This window comes from Crocuta crocuta, unplaced genomic scaffold (assembly GCF_008692635.1).
Source record: "Crocuta crocuta isolate KB4526 unplaced genomic scaffold, BGI_CrCroc_1.0 scaffold478, whole genome shotgun sequence".
NCBI lineage: Eukaryota > Metazoa > Chordata > Mammalia > Carnivora > Hyaenidae > Crocuta > Crocuta crocuta.
In genome coordinates, this window is record NW_027530981.1 from 958460 (window position 1) to 982778 (window position 24319).

Consider the following 24319-nt stretch of genomic DNA (forward strand, 5'->3'; position numbering starts at 1 on the left):
TTTACCCTCTTGTCCACTTATCCTTTAATTATTTGTTTATACTTTTATTCATCTGTTCAAAATTTTGATATGAAAAAGTGGGATGACCCTACTTAGTTAAGTTCAGCCAAATTCATCATTGAGATCAATGCATTTCTGAGATTGCACCCAGACTGTTCTGACGCTGTTCTTCTAAACCATCCAACTTGGATTTGCTCAGCACCTGCATGTTTTAAGCAGTGAGACAGTGCTAAAGAAGTATAAGGTATCTCCTTGAAGTGGCTTGGAGTTTGGTTAGAGTGGGGAAAAAAATTCTCAGTATATACCCAAAAGTGTGTACAATTCTGTGCTAAAAATAGTGATACCAGTGATAATTGCTTTAGAATTCAGAGAAAGAGCTGGAAGATGCAAGACTTGAGTAGGTCCTGAATGAAAGATAGAACTTCAATAGGAGAGAAGACTGAGTCCTCCATGTTTTAGAGTTAAGACTGAGAAATTAGTAAGCTTCCAATGAAACAGAAAGGCATCAAAGTTAAATGTACCTGAGTTCAAATCCTGGCTCTACCACTTAGTACCCATGATACCTCACACAAGTCAATCTCTTTAAGTCCCATATATATCATCTGTAAAATGGCAATAGAATGACCATGCAAAAACCCATGCCTGGCATACAGCAAATGCTCAAAAAATAATTAGCTACTGCTACTATTCCAGTTTCTACTGATGCTTCCTCTCTTTTTCCTATTCTAGATGATAGTCATCATCACTGACTTGAATACTGGGGCTGAGAAGTTTAATTTTTTTGCTATTTGCAAAGGAAAGTCAGTGGTTTCTAGCCACTGACCATTCAGTAAAATAGCAGAGGTTATTTATTAGGCGCATGCTGTTCTTTCTGAGGCATATACTACATGCAGTCAGGCACGCTCTGTCATCAGAAGTTCCTTCTGGCTACAATACAGCCTGTTCTTTCATGCTGCTCTGAGTCAATTCCTAGTTATTTAGTGGCTGTGGACACTTCTCCATCCTGGAGGTTCCCTCTCACCTGCATCCACTTGTCAGCATTGCTCCATGTGGCCCACCTGGTTGGTGACCCTTCCCTCACCCTGCTCTGGCTGGTGCAGGCCACCTGTACACCTCACAGACATAACTTCTCTTTGCCAAGGACACTCCCCAAAGTACCAGTCCTATGAGATGGCGTATACTCAAGGTTTCTGTGCTCAAATGAGTTTGGGAAATGTTGATAATATTATATCTTGAAGACTCATGGAAACTCTTTAAAAAATTTTTTTTAATGTTTTTTATTTATTTCTGAGAGAGAGAGTGTGAGCAGGGGAGGGTCAGACAGAGAGGGAGACACAGAATTTGAAGCAGGCTCCAGGCTCTGAGCTAGCTGTCAGCACAAAGCCCGACGTGGGGCTCAAACCCAAGAACCGTGAGATCAAGACCTGAGCCGAAGTTGGACGCTCAACCTACTGAGTCACCCAAGAGCCCCTCATGGAAACTCTTAATATCTGACAATATACATAAAAGATATTAAAGATTGTGAGCAATCCTGTATTTAAGAAGCCTGTTTAACTCAGCATTTTCCGAACTTACTTCACCATATTTTACTCTATCATTCAAGTCACTACTAAGCCATATCATCTATTTTCAGTTGCAGTTCATGTTCATCTACTTTTACATGAACAAACATATTCTTCATTCTTTGATGAGGCTTCATTACTCGCTTATAGGTTGAGGACTTGGCCACTTGTGATTTTCTGTTCATCTGAGTATAGAGAAAACACTGAAATGGTTTACCTGGCAACTACTGACTTAATAAGTCTGGAAATAGGAAATCTCTGATGCAACCTAGTTTGCATTCAATTTGGATGCTACAATAATTTTTTTCCAAATTAAAAAAAAAAAGTGGCTGTTTTCCAATTCCTTGGTATACCCTTTACCTTTAAGTAATTTCAGCTGGAACCTTTGTAGACTCTCACGGTTTTTTCCAGACAGTCCTCAAGAGCTTGGGGATTATGTCGGTTACTTTCTGGATCAGCAGAGGGTATATCATTTATTCCCAGCTCGCTTGAAACCATCACTCGTGATTAGTCAATTTCCAATTTGATCTCTGTTTTAATTTTGACTCTAATTTTAAGACTTTCATTGAATAGACTTCCTAGTAACCTTTTCCTATGAACACTAGAAACCAAGTGGGTATTGAAATATTAGCATTTCCATTCTTGTTTCCTTTCTCCTCCATTTGTAGAAGTATGCTTGTTATACTGAATATTCTTAGCCAGGGTCTTTCTTTTTTTTAATATCTAGACATTGGTACCTCTTAATTCTCTTCACCTATTTTACTCATCCTCCCACCAACCTCCTTTCTGGCAACTGCCAGATCATTTCTGTACTGATGAGTCTGGGTTTTTTTTTTTTTTTTTACATTCTCCATATAAGTGAAATCATATGGTATTTTCTTTTCTTTGTCTGACTTATTTCACTTAGCATAGTACCGTCTAGGTTCATCCATGTTGTTGCAAATGGCAATATCTCATTCTTTTTTTTTTTTTTTTGGATGTGTATCATTTTCTATGTATATATACCACATCTTCTTAATCCTTTGGTCTATCGATAGGTACTTAGGGTAATTCCATATTATGGCTATTGTAAATAATGCTGCAATAAACACAGGGGTGCATATAGGTTTTAAAATTTGTATTTTCATTTTCTATGGGTAAATACCCAGTAGTGGAATTACTGGATTATATCATAGTTCTATTTTTAATTTTGTTCAGGAATTTCCATGCTGTTTTCCAAAGTGGTAGCACCAATTTACATTCCTGCTAACAGTGCATGAAGGTTCCTTTTTCGCCATACCCTTGCTAACACTTGTTATTTCTTGTCATTTAGACAGTAGCCATTCTGACTTGTGTGAGATGATAACTCATTGTAGTTTCAATTTGCATTTATTTTCCTGATGATTAGTGATGCTGAACATCTTTTCATGTATATGTTGGCCATCTGAGTCTTCTCTGGGAAAAAAAAGTCTATTTAGGTCCCCTGCCCATTTTTTAATTGATTTTTTTTTTGTGTGTGTGTGTGGGGTTTTTGGGAGTTTTGGGCATTGCATTATATAACTTCATTATATATTTTGGATATTAACCTCTTATTGGCTATGCCATTTGCAAATACCATCTCCCATTCAGTAGATCGCCTTTTTGTTTTACTGATGGTTCCTTTGCTGTGAAAAAACCTTTTTATTTTGCTGACAGTAGCAATAGTTTACTTTTTGTTTTCCTGGCCTGAGGAGACATACCATAAATATGTCACTAAGACTGATGTCCAAAGGATTAGTGCTTATGTTTTCCTTTAGGAGTTTCATAGTTTCAGGTCTTACATTTAGGTACATTTGTGTATGGTGTAAATGGTCTAGTTTTCTGAACACGATTTATTGAAAAGACTGTCCTTTCCTTATTGTATATCCTTTCCTCTTTTGTCATAAATTGACTATGTAAGCTTGGGCTTATTCACTGATTTCTGTGTCTTTATGTGTGTGTGTGTGTGTGTGTGTGTGTGTGTGTGTGCGTGCCACTAACATACTGTTGTGATTACTACAGCTTTGTAGTACATCTTGAAATTTGGGATTGTGACACCCCCAGTTTTGTTCTTCTTTCTCAAGATTGCTTTGGCTACTTGGAAACTTCCACACAAACTTTAGGATTATTTGTTCTAGTTCTGTGAAAAATGCACTTGGAATTCTGATAAGGATTGCACTGAATCTGTAGATTGCTTTGGGTAGTATGGACATTTTAACAATATGAATTCTTCTAATCCAGAAGCCTGGAATGTGCTTCCATTTGAGCCATCCTCAATTTCTTTCAATGTATTATAGATTTCAGAGTATAGATCTTTCACCTCCTTAGTTAAATTTATTTCTAGGTATTTTATTTCCTTTCCAGTATCTTTATTCATTTGTTTTATTATTACCATATACATCCCTAATCTCCCAAACTTTGTTCATGAGACTATTTCTACTAGAGGTAACCTAGAAATAAAATATTGTGTCATCACAGATACGTCTCAACTATTTAGAATACTATCTGGCACAGAGAAAGCACTCTCTAAATATTTATTTAATGAAGGAAGGAGGAAAGGAAGGAAGGAAGCAATAGAAGCATAAATTTTACAAGAGACTGAAATTATTTTTTCAAGTGTTTAACAAATTTTCAGTCTTATAAAGAAAAGAGTGTTTTTGGTGATGCCCGCCTTTGTACTAATATATTCTAAATCAGCCATTATCACTGTATGTAAAGTATCCACACACACACACACACACTCACACACACTCTCACACACACACACACACACACACACATACTGACTTACCCTGGATTAAGCAGTTTTTATCATAAGTAAGTCTAAGCTCTGGCTTTGCCTCTGATTCATGTTTAGGTAGACATTTTTCTAACCATTTAATGAAATTCACAAACGTATTAATTAATATGTACTTTGGAGTGGATAACATATTTAGCTTTAGGCAATTAAAAGCAAAGTATCTATTTTCCCCTATGAGCAAGAGTTAAGATTTGACCTTTAATAGAGAATAATGTTTTACTTTCAAAAAGTGATATTTAATTTAGAAATTTTCAGCCTTACAGAGGAAATGCTCAGATGATTTGCAATAGAATATACACAATAAAAATATATGAAAAATGTGTAGCCGCAGAAGTAATTTTAAATGTAAAATAAAAAAGCCTACAAAACTGGTGAAAATGGAATGAAATGACTCCCAGAGTCTTCCATATACCTACTGATAAAAACAAAAGTGCTTTTCTGGAGGGCAAGTGGTCATTTACATCAAAAGCCTTAAATATTTATACACTATTTGGCCAACAAATTATACTTATAAAAACGTATAATGAAAAAATAATTATGATTGTTTACAAATTTAATGCACTTGAGGTTCGATTCATTGACATTTCTAAGAGCAAAGAATTGGAAATGACTCTTCAGGCCAAATGATGTAACATTAAGCAGATAAATCAGGCTATATTTATTCAAGAGCAAACTTTACAATTAAAAAATGCTGTAGAAGCAAAGACATAGAGAACAATATCCAAGGTAGGTTGTTCTGAAAGGACACACATTTAAAAGCACATGCTCAGTACAATGAACTTTTGGGGAAAATTAGAATATAAAAATATGAATATGTATATATGAGAAAAAATACACAAGACTAAAAATGCTTTGCTTTTTAAAGAATTGCAACTGATGACATGATACTCTACATGGAAAACTCGAGAGACTCCACCAGAAGTCTACTATAATTGATCCTTGAATTCAGTAAAGTCGCAGGGTACAAAATCAACGTACAGAAATCCGTTGCATTTTTATACACCAGTAGTGAAGCAACAGAAAGAGAAATCAAGAAACTGATCCCATTCACAACTGCACCAAAACCCATAAAATACCTAGGAATAAACTTAACCAAAGAGATAAAGATCTGTATGCTGAAACTATAGAAAACTTATGAAGGAAACTGAAGAAGACACAGAGAAATGGAAAAACATTACGTGCTCATGGATCAGAAGAATAAATAGTTAAAATGTCAGTGCTACCCAAAGCAGTCTACACATTCGGTGGGATCCCAATCAAAATTGCACCAGCATTCTTCTGAAAGCTAGAACGATACTAAAATTTGTATGCAACCACAAAAGACCCCAAATAGCCAAAGTAATAAGGAGGAGAAAGAAAACCAAAAATGGGAGGCATCACTCCCAGACTTGAGCCTCTACTACAAAACTGTAATCATAAAGACAGTATGGTACTGGCATAAAAATAGACACATAGACCAATGGAATAGAATAGAGAACCCAGAATTGGACCCACAAATGTATGGCCAATTAATCTTTGACAAGGCAGGAAAGAGAAATCAATGGCAAAATGACAGCCTCTTTAACAGATGGTGCTGGGAGAACTGGACAGCAACACGCAGAAGAATGAAACTAGACCACTTTCTTACACCATATGCGAAAATAAACTCAAAACGGATGAAGGACTTGAATGTGAGAAAGGAAACCATCAAAACCCTAGAGGAGAAAGCAGGAAACAACCTCCTTGATCTCAGCCACAGCAATTTCTTGCTCTACACATCTCCAAAGGCAAGGGAATCAAGAGCAAAAATGTACTATTGGGAGCTCATCAAGATAAAAAGCTTCTGCACGGCAAAGAAAACAATCCATAAAACTAATAGGCAACTGATAGAATGGAAAAAGACAGTTGCAAATAACATATCGGATAAAGGGCTAGTATCCAAAATCTATAAGGAATTCACCAAACTCCACACCCGAAAAACAAATAATCCAGTGAAGAAATGGGCAGAAGACATGAACAGACATTTCTCCAAAGAGGACATCCAGATAGACATCCAGATGGCCAACAGACACATGAAATGATGCTCAGCATCCCTCCTCATCAGGGAAATACAAATCAAAACCACACTGAGATACCACCTCACACCAGTCAGAGTGGCTAAAATGAACAAATCAGGAGACTCTAGATAGTGGCAAGGATGTGGAGAAACGGGAACCTTCCTACACTGTTGGTGGGAATGTAAACTGGTGCAGCCCCTCTGGAAAACAGTGTGGAGGTTCCTCAAAAAATTAACAATAGAACTCTTGTATGACCCAGCAATAGCACTGCTAGGAATTTACCCAAGGGATACAGGTGTGCTGATGCATAGGGGCACATGTACCCCAATGTTCATAGCAGCACTCTCAACAATAGCCAAAACATGGAAAGAGTCTAAGTGTCCATCAACGGACGAATGGATCAAGAAGATGTGGTTTATCTATACAATGGAATACTACATGGCAATGAGAAACAGTGGAATCTGGCCATGTGTAGCAACATGGATGGACCTTGAGGGTGTTATGCTGAGCAAAATAAGTCAGGCAGAGAAGGACAGATACCATATGTTTTCATTCATATGTGGAACAAGAGAAACTTAACAGAGGACCATCGGGGAGGGTTAGGGGGAAAATAGTTAAGGAGAGGACAGAGGCAAACCATAAGAGACTCTTAAATACTAAGAACAAACTGAGGGTTGATGGGGTGGGGGGAGAGGGGAAAATGGGTGACAGGCATGGAGAAGGGCACTTGTTGGGATGAGCACTAGGTATTATATGGAAACCAGCTTGACAATAAACTATATAAAATGAAACAGTCAAAAAATAAAAAATAGAACTGCAACTACTGTATCTAAAAGCTAGATAGTTGTACCTGCCTACAGTCATTTTAATCTCCACAAAAACTATTGCCAATAGTAAATATTTAGCATTCAAAATATCATTCATAAGAGATAATTATGACACAGTCAAACTTCATCTAACATATACTTATATATTTAAAAAATTTAGTTAATTTATTTTGAGAGAGAGAGAGAGAGAGAGCACAAGCAGAGGAAGGGCAGAGAGATGGAGAGACAAAATCCCAAGCAGGCTCCACAATGTCCGAGTAGAGCCCGATGTGGGGCTGAACTCATGAACTGTGAGATCATGACCTGAGCCGAGAGCAAGTTATCGGATGCTTAACCAACTGAGCCACCCAGGTGCTCCATATATGTATATATTTTATACAACATGCTATTATACTGTGTTTAATTGTATATTTATATATAATATTTTTAGCTAATGAAACTCTCACTTCAAAACAACTAACATGGATTTGGTTCATCTTGGTAAGGAAAATTTAAATGTTTTGTTCCATTCTTTGGACTGTGTTCTTAGCATATTTTTATGAAGATGTTCTTACATTAGTATAAAAGTTCCATAAAAAGGAATACAGAATTTCATTTAAATATGAACAATGGTTTATAAAATGAAGACAAGTGAGAATAAAAGGTTCGTATTTGGCTTTGTTTAAAATGCTTGTATGTATCTGAGATACAGAGTCTCAACTGAGATACAAAATAAAGAAGAAAGCACTTCATGTACTAATGCAAATTTTAAGAGGGGCCCCAAAAATTTCGGTTCTAAAGGATAAGGCAGTTTCTCCATTGATCAAGACTTCCCATCAGAGCACAAATAAAGCTCTAACTAGACAGAGGCTAATTTAATAAAGATCTGCATGGGTTTATTATTGATGTAATATCATTAGTTAAGGTTCAGTTATAAACATTTCCAAACCCTATGAAGTTTCTTTGTATCTCTTGTGGGAAATGAGACCTTTGGGTTCCTCTTCCAGACACTAAATTTTTAAATTATCTACATATTCCTCCAAGCAATGCCCTAGGTTAAGAAGATAGAAGTGTTGTGTAAAACCACATGACAACATCTGAAACCATTTGTGTCCCTGTGATTGAATTAAAGGTCTACATATGAAATCCGCAGCTAACCTTTTCTCCAGATTTTCACAATATTTACTTGAAGAGAATTTCCTTACATCAACAGTTGCAGTCAATCACCAATTACAAGCAAAACGTGTAGGGGATGTACAGGCTCACTTGTAATACTACCACTACCACTACCCTTTCCATGGCTGCTGCTGTTACTAAGTAGCACTTACTCCCTTATGTACTAGGCTTCAGGTTAAGTATTTTTTATATCAAGAAGGACACTCCTTGCTTTGAAGATGATTTTTTTTCTGGATGGAGGCACACAAGAGAGTTGTGTCTCTAAGTCACTCAACAACGGCAAATGAGAGCATCTGTGTTTAAAGGATTTGGGAGCACTTATTTATTGTACAGTATATGAGCGTGGTGGCCTGGAATGTGCGATGCACAACTTTCAGACAAGTCTAAAACATTTCAGGTACAGGCATACATCTGAGGTGTTACTGCCCAGTTCCAGACCATCATAATAAAGTGAATATCACAATAAAGCAAGTTAAATGAATGTTTTAGTTTCCCAGTGCGGATAAAAGTTATGTTTACACTATAGTCTATTGAGTGTGCAAGAGCAGTATGTCTAAGAAAACAACGTATGTACCTTAATTTAAAAAACATTTCATTTCTAAAAAACGATAACTGTCACTTGAACTTTCGGTAAGTCGTAATCACTGATCACAGATCACAACAAATAAAGAAAAACCTTGAAATATTGCAAGAATTACCAACGTGTGACATAGAGACACGAAGTGAGCAAATGCTGTTGAAAAAATGGTGCCAACAGACTTGCTCTACACAAGGCTGCCATAGACCTTCAATTCATAAGAAACACTGTATCTGCAAACCACGGGAAAACAAAGTGCACTGAAATGAGATATGCCTGTAGCATAAAAGTATAGTCTCTACACAGAAGGCATCATTTTCCAATTAAAATAATAAAAACAAAGTTGATTTATTCTTAAAAATACATATACTGAAATTATATTTTTTAGGAGTTCTAATAAGAAAGGACATATATAGACTTATAGAAGGAGAAGCATGTTCTTTGCAGAGAGAGGAATTTTTATCCCTCTGTTTCCAACCCAAATGGTTATTCTAATTAATTTTAAATGGAATCTGCATTATTCTGCTGTATCCAATATGATGATCTGGTTATATTACAGATAGAGAGAAGTGATCTATATCTCTATGATTCATTTAATATTAACACTAGTCTTTGAAGGATTTTCACTCTTAACTGCAGCAGTTATCTAAAATTTAATTATATGTTAAGTTTTACTTGACCCAAATGTTGGTTTTATTGATCTTTTTAATGTTTTTATTTTATTTTGAGAGACAGAGACAGAGAGACAGAGTGTGAGCAGGGGAGAGGCAGAGAAAGAGGGAGACAGAATCTGAAGCAGGCTCCAGGTTTTCTTGATGTTTTGAAAGAGGCCTGCTTTGGATGGCAGCGCTATAAACTGTCTGTCAAGTCAGTTATTGCAAGTTTTCCTTATTTGTTCTTCTTTTCTTACCAGAGACATCTCCTAGAATTCAGCCTGACTTTTGATACCTAATTTCTGTAAATTCATTTATTGTGTTTTCATCTAGCCACCCACTTCACTTATAACCTGTGTGGTTAACTATATAAACATATTAAGATGCACTAAAAAATAAAAAGAACTTATATACTTTACCAAAAACTGAAGAATAAACTATGGTCCCTTTCCCACAAGGCTGACGAATTTTGTATTTATGTTTCTATTTATTTTCTTGCATACAAAATATACTGCAAACCGGAGTTCAGTTTTCTATCATTATTACTTTCATAGATGTCAAAGTCTGTAAGTGTGGTACATAGCCTGGTGTGGCTATCATCACCTGATGTATTTGTGGTGCAGATTCAACTTGAAGCAGATTTAAGCTTTTCTTGTTTAGTTTTTTAGTGTTTGTTTATTTTTGAGAGAGCAGTAGCAGCGGAGGGGCAGAGAGAGAGGGAGACACAGAATCTGAAGCAGGCTCCAGGCTCTGAGCTGTCAACACAGAGCCCGACATGGGGCTCAAAGCCACAAACCGTGAGATCATGTCCTGAGCCAAAGTCTGATGCTCAAATGACTGAGCCACCCAGGCGCCCCGCAGATTTGAATTTTTCAATAGTAGCTGTGAAAATACCAGGGGAGGCCTCTCATACACTTCCTAAGGCATCATTCTTCCAGGCAAGATAGCTTTCTTTCTTTCAACTACTTCTGTTGTTGTTTTGTTTTGAATTAGACATGATTTCTAGGCTTGTCATCAGTATCTGGATGCCTTCTACCCTGTTTTTGTCTCTGTTTAAATACAGCAGCCCAACTTAAATGTAGTGCTCTAGATGTGTTAGATGAGACCAGGGTCCAGGGAAACTGTTGTCTTCCCTGATCTGCCAACACAGAACTACCTTTGGGGTTGGCCATCCCAGACAAGCAGCTAAAAACTAGGGCCTCCTCAGTAACTATTATTACACAAGACCTCCTAAAACCCTACACTTGTACAAATGATTTCTTTAACCTAACTTTAGGACATTACCTCTATGTTTCACCACTGTATCCAAGAAAAGGCTTACCTGTCCCCAGTCTTCATCACTATCTGAATTTGGCTTCAGATAAATCACCTCTATCTGAAATTTTGTGTGTGTGTGTGTGTGTGTGTGTGTGTGTGTGTGTGTGTGTTAGTGTACAAGGCTATTGTCTTTTTACCCTACCAGAATGAAAACACAACAGGAGAGAAGCTTTTGTCTTATTCGCCCAGGATATTGCCTGGGATATTATGAAGGGCTGACAAATACCTGTTAGATGGATGCGTCAGTCTTTGTTAAATTCTACCTTCTTCAATTCTGCAGAAATCACGTAAACACAAATATTGTCAATCTAACATATCACCCAATTCTCTGAGGCAGCACCTATTGAAAATTTGATAAGAATGCCTTTAATACCTTCACCCAAGTTATACAGGTCCACTCTTCATCAAATTCTGTTTAGGATATAATGAGAAGCACCAAGTACAGAGTCCTCTATGTTATTGAATTCCTTTCAGAATGACAATAAGCCTTAATTAGCACATTTTGGGAAAGGGCATTCGAATGCTCCTACCTACTTTCCTGTATAATTTGGCCTAGAAGTCCCGATCAAAAATTGAAATGCCATTAGAAAGATCAAAGTAAATGATAACATTTCCCTGAATTATCAGTCTAGAAATGCAATCAAAAAGGAAAGGAGACCTCGGTTGTTTTAGAGAGCCCCTCTCACGGAGGCTGCTGTGACCACCACTTCTCTTTTCCTCTTTTCATTTCACAAACATGGCACTTCTTTGAGGATCGGCGTTGAGATCAGCAGTTTTACCAGTTGCTCCTGGTATTCATCATCTTTGTGAAAGCTGGTAATTTACTTTCCGTTCTCCAGTGAGAGGCCTACTCTTCGTAATTTCTAATGATCAGGGACAGTCGTTTTATGAGCACAATCCTCTTAGCGTGCAGGAATATAAACTGCCTACTTCCATTCGCTGGCAGCCATGCTCTTCCAGTTTGAACATCACTCTCTTGTGTGCATGAAGATAAAATTAACACAGGAACCGGGTGGCTATGCGTTCCACCTGACAGCTGTTAGGTGCTCTAAACAATGGGCCCCTCACACACTTTCTTTCTCGTGCTCTAAAAATAGCCTGGCTGTCTAACTTACAGGTTTTGCAAGCTTCGAGCAGCTGTTGAGCTCTTCCTGCATTTATTCTTGTAGATGACTGTTACGCTCTCTTGCGTTCCTTTGTCTTTTTAACCATTTGCTTTTCTCCTCCTCCCCTCTCCATAGCCAAGGTTATCAGTAAGTTCTCGAAGCAGCCCCACTAGTATCTTCAGATGCCTCTCTCTTTTCTTCCTCTTGGAGATAAGTTATCATCATAATGTCAGAATTTCCTCTTGGGAATCTTTCCTTAACTCTTGGGTTTTCCTTTCCTGTTAGACTTTCTATCTAGATACACACAGCAGACACCACTTCTCTCATTTTCTGCTGAAGCCTCTGTGTTTATTTTATTTCCTGGCACACAATAGGCACTCAATAAACATTTGTTTAAATGAATGATAAACATTTTCTGCAATGCCTTAATTTTGACTTCTGAAATTTAAGGCATACGCTTGACTATATCCTTGTCCTCTTCCTGGTCTTTAAGAGGTAGTTAACAGGCACCCTCTTTTAGTGTTACCATGAATCCTTCCTTACCAACCAAGTTTCTGTTTTTGATTTTTTTAAATGAGTCACTTATAACTTAACCAGCAGTATATGATTCGGCTTTCATGGTCTTCAAGGGTATTGATTATTGATGGACAATGAAGATGGATGGATATGCATACACATTCATGGTAAGATCTATATTAACATATTACATGGAATACATAATATATATTGGCTGATAAGCCCTCATCACAATATCTGAACATAGTTTTATAAACATTTTCTGTATTTAGAATTCAGGACTTTTGTCTTATTGCGAAGAAGACATATGGAAATACCTTTCTGTACAAAAAAAAAACAACAACACATTTTTTGTGTGTGTGTGTGTGTGTGTGTTTGTGACAGTGGGTTTTGTGTCATGCAGGCCCCGAGGATTTGAGCTGAGGAGGCTTTGGGGAGCTTCGATTCTCCACTCACCTCTGGGCACCTGCAGACACAGGCCAGGCAGCTAGGCTTGTGAGGCAGTGGGGAGCTGAGACTGCCCTGAATCCCTGTGGATGCTTGCACATGCATGCCCAGAAAATCATTTTAAGAAGAAATTATTAGAATAGTAGAGTGGGTTTAATTAACTTTTTCCATGCCCATCTTCGATCCAATGCTAGAGATACCTAACTACTCTGAGAGGTATGTCTGATATGTATGAAAGAGTTATATTCAAAACATGACCTAAATACTTATTTACCCTTGTTGATATTAGAAATCAGCTAATTTACAATTTCCTTTAACTATGGTGGGTGTCTACAAACATTTTCTATCTTAAATTTTAGAACAAGCAAGTAACAGAAAAGTACAAGCGCTGAATTATAGATCTTGGAAGAAAATCAGCCAATTTATATATCATCTTGATTTTAGGGGGAGGTCATTCAAGGCACATGTACTTTTGTAAGAGTCTACGGGACATGGAATGCTAACAATCTTCATTGTCAGGGAACTTCCTGAACTTGTGTCTGACTGTCTCAGGCCTCACTTTTAGCTCATTTCCTCTTATTGAACAGAGGCAGGACAGCTGGCCAGCATCTAGCATCTGCACCGTCCTCAGTCTTCCCTGAGTTATGGATCACGCTTCTGAAATGGGAGAAGGACACTTTGAAACAAAAGTAAAAACTCTCCAAAAACAGAAATCGTGTGGGAAATAACATTTTGAACTGAACTTGGACTGGGCCTAGAGATTAGGTCATGGGATGGGCCAAAATACTGAGGTGCCGTCCCTTGAACAATTCAGATTCATTCTTAGATAGTATTACAGGGTCATACAACACCAGGCTTGGAAATTAAAGATGTTTATGTCTCATCAGAAAGTCTTCGAACGTAACTCTCTGGCATACTGCCAAAAAGGGCAGCTCTTTGGGGGAAAACCCTGCGCCAAAGGCCAAAGAGGCAGCTGTGTTATTCAGCTCCTGAGAGCTTCCGACTCAACACCCACACCAGCTCAATTAGGAGGAAATTAAAGGGATCCAGACTGAACATAGTAATTCGGGTAATTTAAATAAATAGAGGAAAGTCTACAATTAGGAGGAAAAGATTGATTTTCTGGAAAACCCAGAAAACGACACCCTAACCCCTTTGAATAAGCATAGTTCCATCCAATTATTTAAAAATAAATTTCCTTTTATTCATCATTTTAATCATTCTGATCTGACTTAAACATGGCCACATGCATGCCCACGAAAGTATTCCCCAAAATACTGAGGCAGAATAGCCTCAAAAACAATCTGTAATGGCTATATAGGACTTAATGACATGGAGTAGAATTGTAATCAAAGTTTTATACCTACATTTTAGAGCACATATAATGTACTATTCGAGTCTACCTTTTTTAGCACAGAGAAAAACTGAAAGTAATTCCGAAAGAACAGAGATTGAATATTGGGGAATCTATTAATATTATTCACTATGTTAATAGAATAAAGAACAAAATATACATGGTCTTTCTGTATAGATCATTAAAAATCACTTAATAAAATTAAACATCTACTACGGATTAAACAAAATGAGCAAATAAACTTTTTAAGAAGCTAGGAATATAAGGAAATTTATTTAACTTGATAAAAACATTTCTTCTATCAGGAAGCATCAGAGTAGTCATAATTAATGGGCACATGCATATAGTACGCACACACACAGTGGAAGCATTCTTGTTTAATTTTTTAGTTCATTTTGATAAGCTGATCTAAATAAAGTTCATGTGGGAGAATAAATATATATGAGGAGCCAAACTGATTTTATCAAAGAAGAAAAATCAGAGGACCTTTTTCCTAGTAAATTATCAAAATACAATGAAATTGCGTAACACAGACAAGGTGACACTGGCAAGGAATAGTCAAATGTGTCAATAGAACATGTCTAGAAACTGACCCATGCATGTAAGGAAACTTAGTATTTAATGTTATTGCGTTCTGAATTAATGGGGAAAGGATGTAATAGTCAATAAATGTTATTGATAATTTGCCCATTATCACGAATAAACATTTTTCTGCCTCATTCACTATGGATGATAAATTACAGACTGGTAAGCATTAAAAAAAATCCTTTAGGGCACCTGGGTGACTCAGTCAGTTAAGTGCCCAGCTCTTGATTTTGGCTCAGTTCATGATCTCATACTTCATGAGTTTGAGCCCCGCGTCAGGCTCTGTGCTGACAGTGTGGAGCCTGCTTGGGATTCTCTCTCTCCCTATCTCTCTGTCCCTCCCCTACTCACTCTATCTCTTTCTCTCAAACTAAATAAACAAAAATAAAATGATTTAAAGAAAATAGAAGAAAATAATATGGCAAGTATAAAGCCTAAAAGTCATCAAGATGGAAATTTTTTACTATGAGACTAAAATCTTTTTTATAGTAAAGGATATAACAATCAAACTAAGAAGACAAATAATGGATGCAAGAAATTATCTGCCATATACATAACATTCTAAATATAAAAAAATAAGAAACTGAAACATTTTTGGCAAAGGATAGAAACAGGTAAATCACAGAATGAAAGACAAAAGGACCCTCCAAAAAAGACACCCCAAAAAATTCCCCTATCTCTCAATCCCAAATTCAGTCAAAAAGGGAAAAGTAAATTGTCAACCCAGATGCACTGATAAGACACTATACAACTATCATAAAGAAATGTAATATGTGATATACATACACGGACAGTACAGCAAATAGAGTGCTATGTATACAGAGCAAAATATTTTTAAATCATGTTTGTATCTGGGGGTAAGGTGGCTTTTTTCTCACAAGAGTTGTCTATTTTTAGAAACGTAAGTGAAATCAAGTAAATGGAACTCAGCTTTAAAGTAACTTGAACATAATACGCAAGTTAAAATACTAGGTTAGGCTCAATGGCAAGAATGAAATAAAAACAAGGAAGGTACTAATGGGGACTGTCAGCCTTCAAAGATTCCTGCAGATTCTGTCAAGGAGAACTATCCAACATAAACTACAGGATAAATAAAAGGTTTTCTCTTTTTAATTTTGTACCATATGAAACTGCTATTTTTCCAGGTCCAAAATAGCCAAATAACATTAATTTGAGATTCAGCCTTAAAACTTTGGATTGAGTGTTTGATTATTTATTTTTTACTTTGAAGATTGGATCTTGATCCTGCTAGCCTATAAGCATAGCCACCAACTTTTTAGTAAATTTATTAATCCCTTACATTGACCCAGTGCTATTTGTAGAAAACTAAACAACAATATTCTTTTCACCTAATCAAACAGGAAAGACACTTCCAAATGTTTACCATTCCGATATCATCTGAGTTTATTCACTAAGAAAACCAACACATCTACTGAGCTCATTCAATTGTTCTGGGGAGAGGGGTCCAGAATGTCTCTAGAATGTTGACCCTTGGGGCCCTCTGCAAGACTCTAAGCTTTAATTTGGTGTTTCCTGGAAGACACCAAGCTTTGATGGTATATAGAATGTTTCTTTAACCATATTTTACCGCTTCTGCTGTATGGTGCATTTAACGCCAATGCTTTGGCACTTATGTCCTGAATAAAAGAGCTCATGACCTCTGTCCAATTATGTAAATTGAGCAAACCTTACTATTGTCATTTATGGTATTATTACAATACAATGCGAAGAGTGACCGTTGGCTTTACGTATTTTCCAAGGGCTATTTCAATTTAAAAAAGAAAACTTCTTACAAAGTTTTCAGTAATAAAAAATATAAACAGAAATAATGTTTCTGGATATGCTTTAGATTTTATTCTTATAGATTTGACAACATTTTTTCTTTCTTAAAATGGGTGTTTTTTTTTTTTCTTTTGCAGAGATTTTTTTTTTTTTGGAACTGTATTACTGGTCACTTTTTGTATTAATTAAATGGAGAAAACAGTAATATATTCTTGCCCCAAATTAAAAGAAGTTTTTATCCATTCATTTTCCTCATGAAGAAATTAGAAAGACAGGATAAAAAATGCTTATCAAGCACTTTGTAAAAATCAAGTGTTCCTCAAATTACTAGTAATAACCTTGGTCACTGTCACAGATGACCGAAGGAGTAATCAAAGGTTTACACACAAGAAAATCCCCTTTCCGATCAGTGCTCAGGCTTTCTATGACTCTCTCACTACAGGTGATTAGAGCAAATGTATCCCAGCGATCTAGTTAATGTACAGAAAATAGAATCAATTTCCCTTGTTTCATCCTGACCCCACTTTTTCTGAACATATCTAAATAACAGATAAGCACTATTTATCAGATTATTTGGTGGAGCGCACAGTTTTGACAATTCTATATTCTTATTGCAGTAATGAAATATGTAATACACCTCAAGAAAAAAAAAAAAAAAAACATTTGCAAAGCACGGGCTGCGAGCACCCAGCAGCAATGACTATTTGCTGAAGATTGATTTTGCACCAGCACCCTTCTCTCATAATCCACTCTTTCTAAAAGCCCACGAGGGCACAGCAACATTCTTGGGTGTCTGAGATGTCGTCTGGAGTCCCACATCCTAGGACCTGGAGAACAGTTTGCAGGGGCCCTCGGTCTGCCCTAGCAGCCAACAGTCACCCAGAAATTCCCTGCAGAGCTCAGAACCTCAATGAGGGAGTTCAGGCATGGACCCAGGGCACCTTGACACCCTCGATCTGGCAAACCCTGGGATTCTTTTTCTCTCCAGTGTTAACAGGATCTGGAGATGGACATTTAAAGACCTAAGCCTTCCCATTGCTGCTACGTCTAGTGATTGCACATAGAGATGGGAAATCACACTCTCTTCCCAGACCCTGCAACAGGCATGCACGTGAGAAATGCAAAGACTCTGGCAGAGGTGAGAGTACACATACAAAGCAGGTGACTTAACTGATGCTTATGGCATTCAGATCATCCAGAAGGAATAATCCTATTGTTCTGACCTACATGAACACCTTATAAAAATATCATTTATCTCTCTTTTAAAATGGGGGTAATTACAACTAAACGTGTGAGAGGAGACAGGGCAACGGGATGAGCACTACCCCCTCCTCCAGGCTTCTGCACACTTTTGCCCCCTAAGGTTGGAGCTGAAATAACAAAAGGAGGAAGTTGGGGAAGACAGATGGGCTGGGGCTGGAGTGCTGACCTGTGTGTCACTCACCCTCACTTACCAAGGTCCATGCTCTTTGAGGCTTTCAGATTCATTGATTCAGGCTGCCTGGCCGGTGTCACAGATCTGAAGTGGGTGTGCTGATCTGGAAAATACACTGTCGAATCCACCCCAGAGCTATGGAAAGAAGCCACATGCCAAATTTAGATTTAGAGCAAAAAGAAATTTCTTTTTCTTTTGGTACAGGAAGCAGTTCTCATTTTGAGCACGGCCCCTCCTCCTTCCCTCTATAGTTCCCAACCATGTATTTCCAACCAATTCTTGAATCTCAGGTTGCTTTCATGAGATGAAGCAACTCTATTTTTATGTATTTTATCACACGTTACAATTTAAATAAAATATTCTCTGGCTAATATCATGTTTTCCTCTTCATTGATTTCTGCTAATTGGGATCCTGCTGTACAATATATAACCTTAAGTGGGAAAGGCGAGCCTGGAATGAGCTGGCACTTCAAAGGAGGTCACTGGATATTAGCAGAGCCCACGAGCAGGTTAAGAGATTTCTGTGGACTAAGGATGCCCTTGCTTTAGAGCCAAGTGAAAGGGTTGTACTCTTTAGAGAAACCATCCTGCTGAATGGTTTGGTGTTCTACTTTATTTAGGTCTATTTCCTAAAACCAGTGTTCAATACTGAGCAAACAGTCTGCTCATCGATAAAACAAAAAGGAAACGATAGAAAAGCGGGGTTGACAATTTAGACACAAGATACATTAAATGCCTGTTATAGGCTTCATAGTACTCCTAGTCAATCTCAAATAATTCTATGCATGCTAAATAGTTTATTTATTTTGCTTGAAGTTGGAGGGGATTATATAAGGGAATTACAGACAATGCTTTATTTCTTGGTCTAGAAAAGAAATCGTATTTAGACATTTTACAAATTAAATTACAGCTGCCTTCTCCCTTGGTATTATCATATATTTAGAAAGTTAATATGGTGGCTCATTTCAACATAGCTTTACTCTAATTTTAAATACAGTGAAACCCAAATCAATTATGTGATAAATCTGAAAGTACTGAGTGAAGTTGAGGTTTTCAGACAGTTGGGATTTGACACTTTATGTAAAGAATAAAACAACAATAAAAAATGAACTATTATGAATGAGAATCGGAAAATGTACAGGGGACCTCAATTTCTTAACCAAATATACCAAAATAAGTTTAATCTTTTCCTGAAACTCATTAGTTATGCACATTCAATATTGCCTTGCAGGAATATGAAAATTAAAATGCAGCCATAATAATACTGCTGAGTGAATGAATGAGCCTCCATTATTGTAATATACGGGGGTGGCTTAAGGAAGTACCTATGACAGGCCATAGACCACGGAGCTCAAGACCACTGATGCCAGAGCTGGTCTGCTTAGTTTTAAATCCTGGCTCTGCTCCTGACAAGCTGTGGCACCTGGACACATAATGGAACCTCTCTGTGCTTCAATCTCCTTAGGTATCAAATGGGTATAATCACAATCCCTGCCTCATGGGGTTATTCAGACATAAAATAAATTTAGAAAGTAAAAATAAAGCAATTTGTAAAGTAAGGAGAACAGACTGGCACAGACTAAGTATCACAGAAGCATTTAAGAAACAAATAACTAGGTAAACAAATAGACCACTTTTGCTGCCCAAATGATCGTCAATATTTGCTTTTCGAGTTATCTGTAGGATTTTTCCAGTTTCTTTTTCTGTTTTTGTTAGAGTCTGTTTTTGTTATATCAATACATAGTTTCATGAAAATGTCTCAAGAAATTCAAATCTACTCTGTATAATTATAAAGCTTTGTTTGTTTTTGGCTGCTTCTTTGGTGTCTGGCTATATTTTCAATACCACTGACATATATAAAGTATATCAGATATGGTAGGCAGTGACGACAAAATATACCAGTTGTGGGCAAAAATCCTTGAACCTCCCATGCTGCTGACACTGGCCTGGTGTTTAAGCCCATTTTAAAGAAGAATTCTGAGAGGCTTCTATGAACATGAGCTCACACCGCCCCCGCCCCCAGCCTTGATGTTCCGGAAGCACTTGTCTTTAAATGTGTTTATGCGACCTTTATTTGCACTTAGTTTTTCATCCTTTGATGTCTTGTGATGATGTGGTTTTAGTGTCAGAAAGACTCATGGCCTTCATAGAATCTGAGAATTTAAGGGCCAGAAGGCATTAAAGGTCACCTCTTCTAACTCTTGTAGATAAGACACCGAGGCCCAAAGAGGAGGCTGATGTTCCAAGGTCACACAGCTGGCCAGTGCCAAAGCGAGCACCAGAACTGTGGTTTCTCAATACTGTCTTTCTCAGAGCCACAAAAGCTTTGGCTAAAATGGTGGCCAACCTGGGGCCCAAGTGCAGCTGAGGCTGACACTGTGGAAATCAAAATGTTCCTTTTTTGTGCAGATTCACTTACCCTCTTATGCTGCTTACATTTTAGGTCAGCTCTTTGTTTCAGTAGAGTGATACATACCATGAAGTACAAGGAAATCAAAGAGTTAACCCAAACAGATGCCCTAGGTTGCAATGAAAGCCATTAGGGAGGTGGTTCAGAACCAACATGAATATTCCTCATTAAAACTTAGGTCACACTGCATTTAAAATGCTCTGCTCAAGGGAGACAATGGGAACCTACCCAGGCAAATAACACACTGGTTAACCTGTTTTACTGTCTTACTTTACTGAACTAGGTATTAATTGACTTATTAAACATAAGAATTCACATTTTTTGAGACTCTTGGGAAACAATTATACCCATCCCCATTTAAAAAAGCAAGGTGGGAATGCCACTCAATGCGGCAACATCAGGTAAGGATCTAACTAAAGTGAATTTTTTGGTACAAATATTTAGATATAATGAAAGCTGATCAAAGAAATAAAGAGCTACTTTCAAAAAATGAATGCAACAAATGGTCACATGTGTATATGTATACACACTACATGTACCTCAATATACCCATTAAATTGATCATAGTGATTCTTACATCTGTTGTCACTGCTTTGAATGGGACCAAGTGTACATTTTGGAACCTTCAATAGAAGGGCCCATTTTGCCATGAAACGAAATAAGAAATAAGGCAAAACAAATCTGATATTTAAGCAAAAGAGTAAGTGTAATATGAGAAATTACAGGAGTAGAGCCAATGCGAGCATAGAGTGCACATAAATAATGCAGTGTAGTATTGAATTAGTTAATGTGAAAATATTTTGGACATGTAAGTGAGACCAGTGAAACCGTTTATAATTTTATGTTACATATTGAAAGTTTTTGGAGGGAAGGGGTAACACAGCGATTAACTATAAAATATGACATCTTTTAATTTTGAAGAAAGGTAGCATGTGCTCATGGCTGAGTGGCTGTGGTGGAGGCTGTGGGAAGCTCCGCAAGATGACAGCAGGCCAAAGACATGTTTTAAATAAAGGCCATGTTTTCAGCATGAACAACCAGGGAATCTATCAAACAGAAATGATACTCAATGTCAAATTATTCTGCCTAATGAATAAATAAAGGTTGCATGAAACATATGCTGGTGTCCTGAATATGGTGACAAATCGGGAATGTAAAAGACATATAAGACCCAGCCATGAATGTTCAAGGAGAACTGTCAGAAATAAAAAGGAAGGGGAAGAAAATATTGAGAGGTATGGGGAAAAAATTCTGAAGTCTCGGGTGTTCATGAATAGGCTTCAACAACTGGCTACTATGAGTGAGAGTAGAGGAAGGAAGGAAGGAAGGAAGGAAGGAAGGAAGGAAAACAGAGAGGGAAGGGAGAGACAGAGATGGAGAACCAAGAGAGAATGGAGAGAGAAAAAATATAAACATGTAGGGAATAATCAAATGTTGTCAAAACTGTTAATAAAATTCAATATGATCTGTTATTAATTTGCCTTAAACCCTCCCTGAGATATCACAGCACAAAATATACTTCCTTTACATTTATTTTTTTATTTAGACACACATATTCTACAGTTTTGTCCAATAACTGATGACATAATACTACAAGTTCAGTAAACTTCTGATGTCACTTTGATTCAAGACACAGGCATGAAGTCGGATCACATTTGTGCCTCACTTCTCTGCAATAGTCGTGTTCTGTTTCACAAGACTGGCTGCATCCCGAAAGCACCACTTTTCCCTTTTAGAGGGCTTTTAACTTTTTTTTTGAACACCAGGGCAGCCTCCCTTGCTCAACCCTCCTGGCTCCCTTCCAACCTTCCCTTCCATCCCGAGTTCCACACATCCAAAACCCCCTGCTGCTCCCGGTCACCTAGGCAACACAGCAGCTTGCAGGATGGTGCAGGTCACGAGATCCCGGGGGAAGAGTTTCAAAGCTTTACCTTTGTTCTTTCCATCTCAAAAATGTCTTTGGCTCTGCCCCTTCTTCTCCAGCCATGCTGCTCCTCTCTTCATTCAAGCCCTCTCTTCTCTTGCCAGTCCCCAGGATCCTCTTTTATTGCTTTCCCATCCACAACTGAACTCACTCAACTTGATATTGTCACCACCCCTCCCCCCTCCCCAACAGAAGAAATCTGTGGAGACACTGAGGCAGCCAAAAAGGGAGCTGTCAATTCCCAATAATTCCATCTCTGCAATATCTCCGATGCCCTCTCTCACCTGAAGTGGGTTCTAATCTGAAAGCTTCTCCCTCCCCTCCCCAGAACTGTTCCTTGGTACCTTTCACTGCTACTGCCCTAGAAAATGTGCAGAGTCTGTGGTTTCCAGTGGATATTAACCTTTCTCCATTTACCTAATGCACGTTGTACACAGCTAAGACCCAGGTCTTACCATGCTGTCTGCTGAAACCTTGCAATAAGGTTTTAGCATCTAATGAACGTATCTGCATTCCTTATCCCTACACTCTGGGCTCTATCATCTGGCCAGTCAGCCACTACACAAGATGCACAAACCAACTTGTTTTCCCAGTTTCCATGCTGTTCCTTTTACCCTTTCTTCTCTCTCAAATTCCCCTCCTTCCTGGGCTTTTCTCCTGCTCACCTCCAATTCATAGTTTAGAATTTAGCTGAAATGCCACTTTCTCCATAACATTTTCCCCTGATTCCTCTGTCTGCAAGCATTCTCTTCTGACTTGGATGTCCAGAGCATTTTATTCCTCCTGGTAAATATCACTTTGTACCTTGTGCACTAGCTGTCATTTTTACCTACTGGCCTACCATCTTCTTGAGGGTAGAGTTTATATCTGAAACGTCTTTGCATTATCCCAACAGTTTTTCACAAATACACAGCATAAATAGTAAAACAGAATGAAAGAAATTATTTTTCTGAGTATTTTTTAATGACAGCAAACTGTCATTTTTGATTCAGGATTGAGGCAGGCAATGGAGATGAATGAACACAATTAAGTAGGTCCAGATTTTCTTTCAAGAAACCCCTAGAAAACTGATCTAGAACATTACTATAATTATCAGTCCAGTTGGTGAAATTGTGTTTGAGAAAGATAGCTGACTTTAGAAACGTAAGAATCAGAGATGGCTAAATATAGGTAAGCTTCCAGGTAATAGAGTTAGCTATACTCTTTGTGTTGCTTTATTTTTAGCAGATCGTAATAAAAAGCATAATAGGAATGACAACAGCATTGCTGCAAGAAAAATGAAAGAATTTCACAGGATTATCAAGGGACATAGAATGGAATAAAATACACAGTTTTTAACAGCCATAATAAATACAGAAAATAGCAAAGGGACAAGTTAATGATTTTTGAAACTCATCAGAAGAACAAAATCTATGAATTCCACTAGTGAGATGGTGTGTATACTTAGTACTATCTTTCTCTCTCATGCTTGTGAGATCCTAAAAATTATTGATTTTTTTGGTTTCTATTACAGAGTGGATAGAATATTGGGTACTCTTTTCAATATTTTAGATTATATATGGTGTTACTTTAATTTTTAGATTCCATTAACTTTCTTGGAACATTTATTTTTAAAATACCTTTAGGGTTTGCCAATTACAAATGAAGGAAAAAAACAACAAAAACTAAGCTTTATGTCATTTCAGTTTTGTTTTATACCTTCTCATATAACCTTTTGAGCTCTCTGGTTTTTCAACATGATGAAAGAAAGTTCTATAATTTCCTTAAATATTTTATAATATATGATGAATTTTAAATTCCAGGAAGCAAAATATGAACACTCTAAGCTATTAATTT

General features: G+C 37.4%; 1 protein-coding gene across 4 annotated transcripts in view; it reads right to left on the minus strand.

Annotated features, from left to right (window-relative positions):
- The window catches only part of PARD3B (par-3 family cell polarity regulator beta), a 997354-nt gene that overhangs the window by 364036 nt on the left and 608999 nt on the right, over positions 1–24319 (minus strand). For all 4 annotated transcript variants that reach the window (XM_077770171.1, XM_077770172.1, XM_077770173.1 and 1 more), the window contains one exon: positions 18169–18284. In XM_077770171.1, the coding sequence (XP_077626297.1) occupies positions 18169–18284 (116 nt within the window). The remainder of the gene's footprint in view (positions 1–18168; positions 18285–24319) is intronic.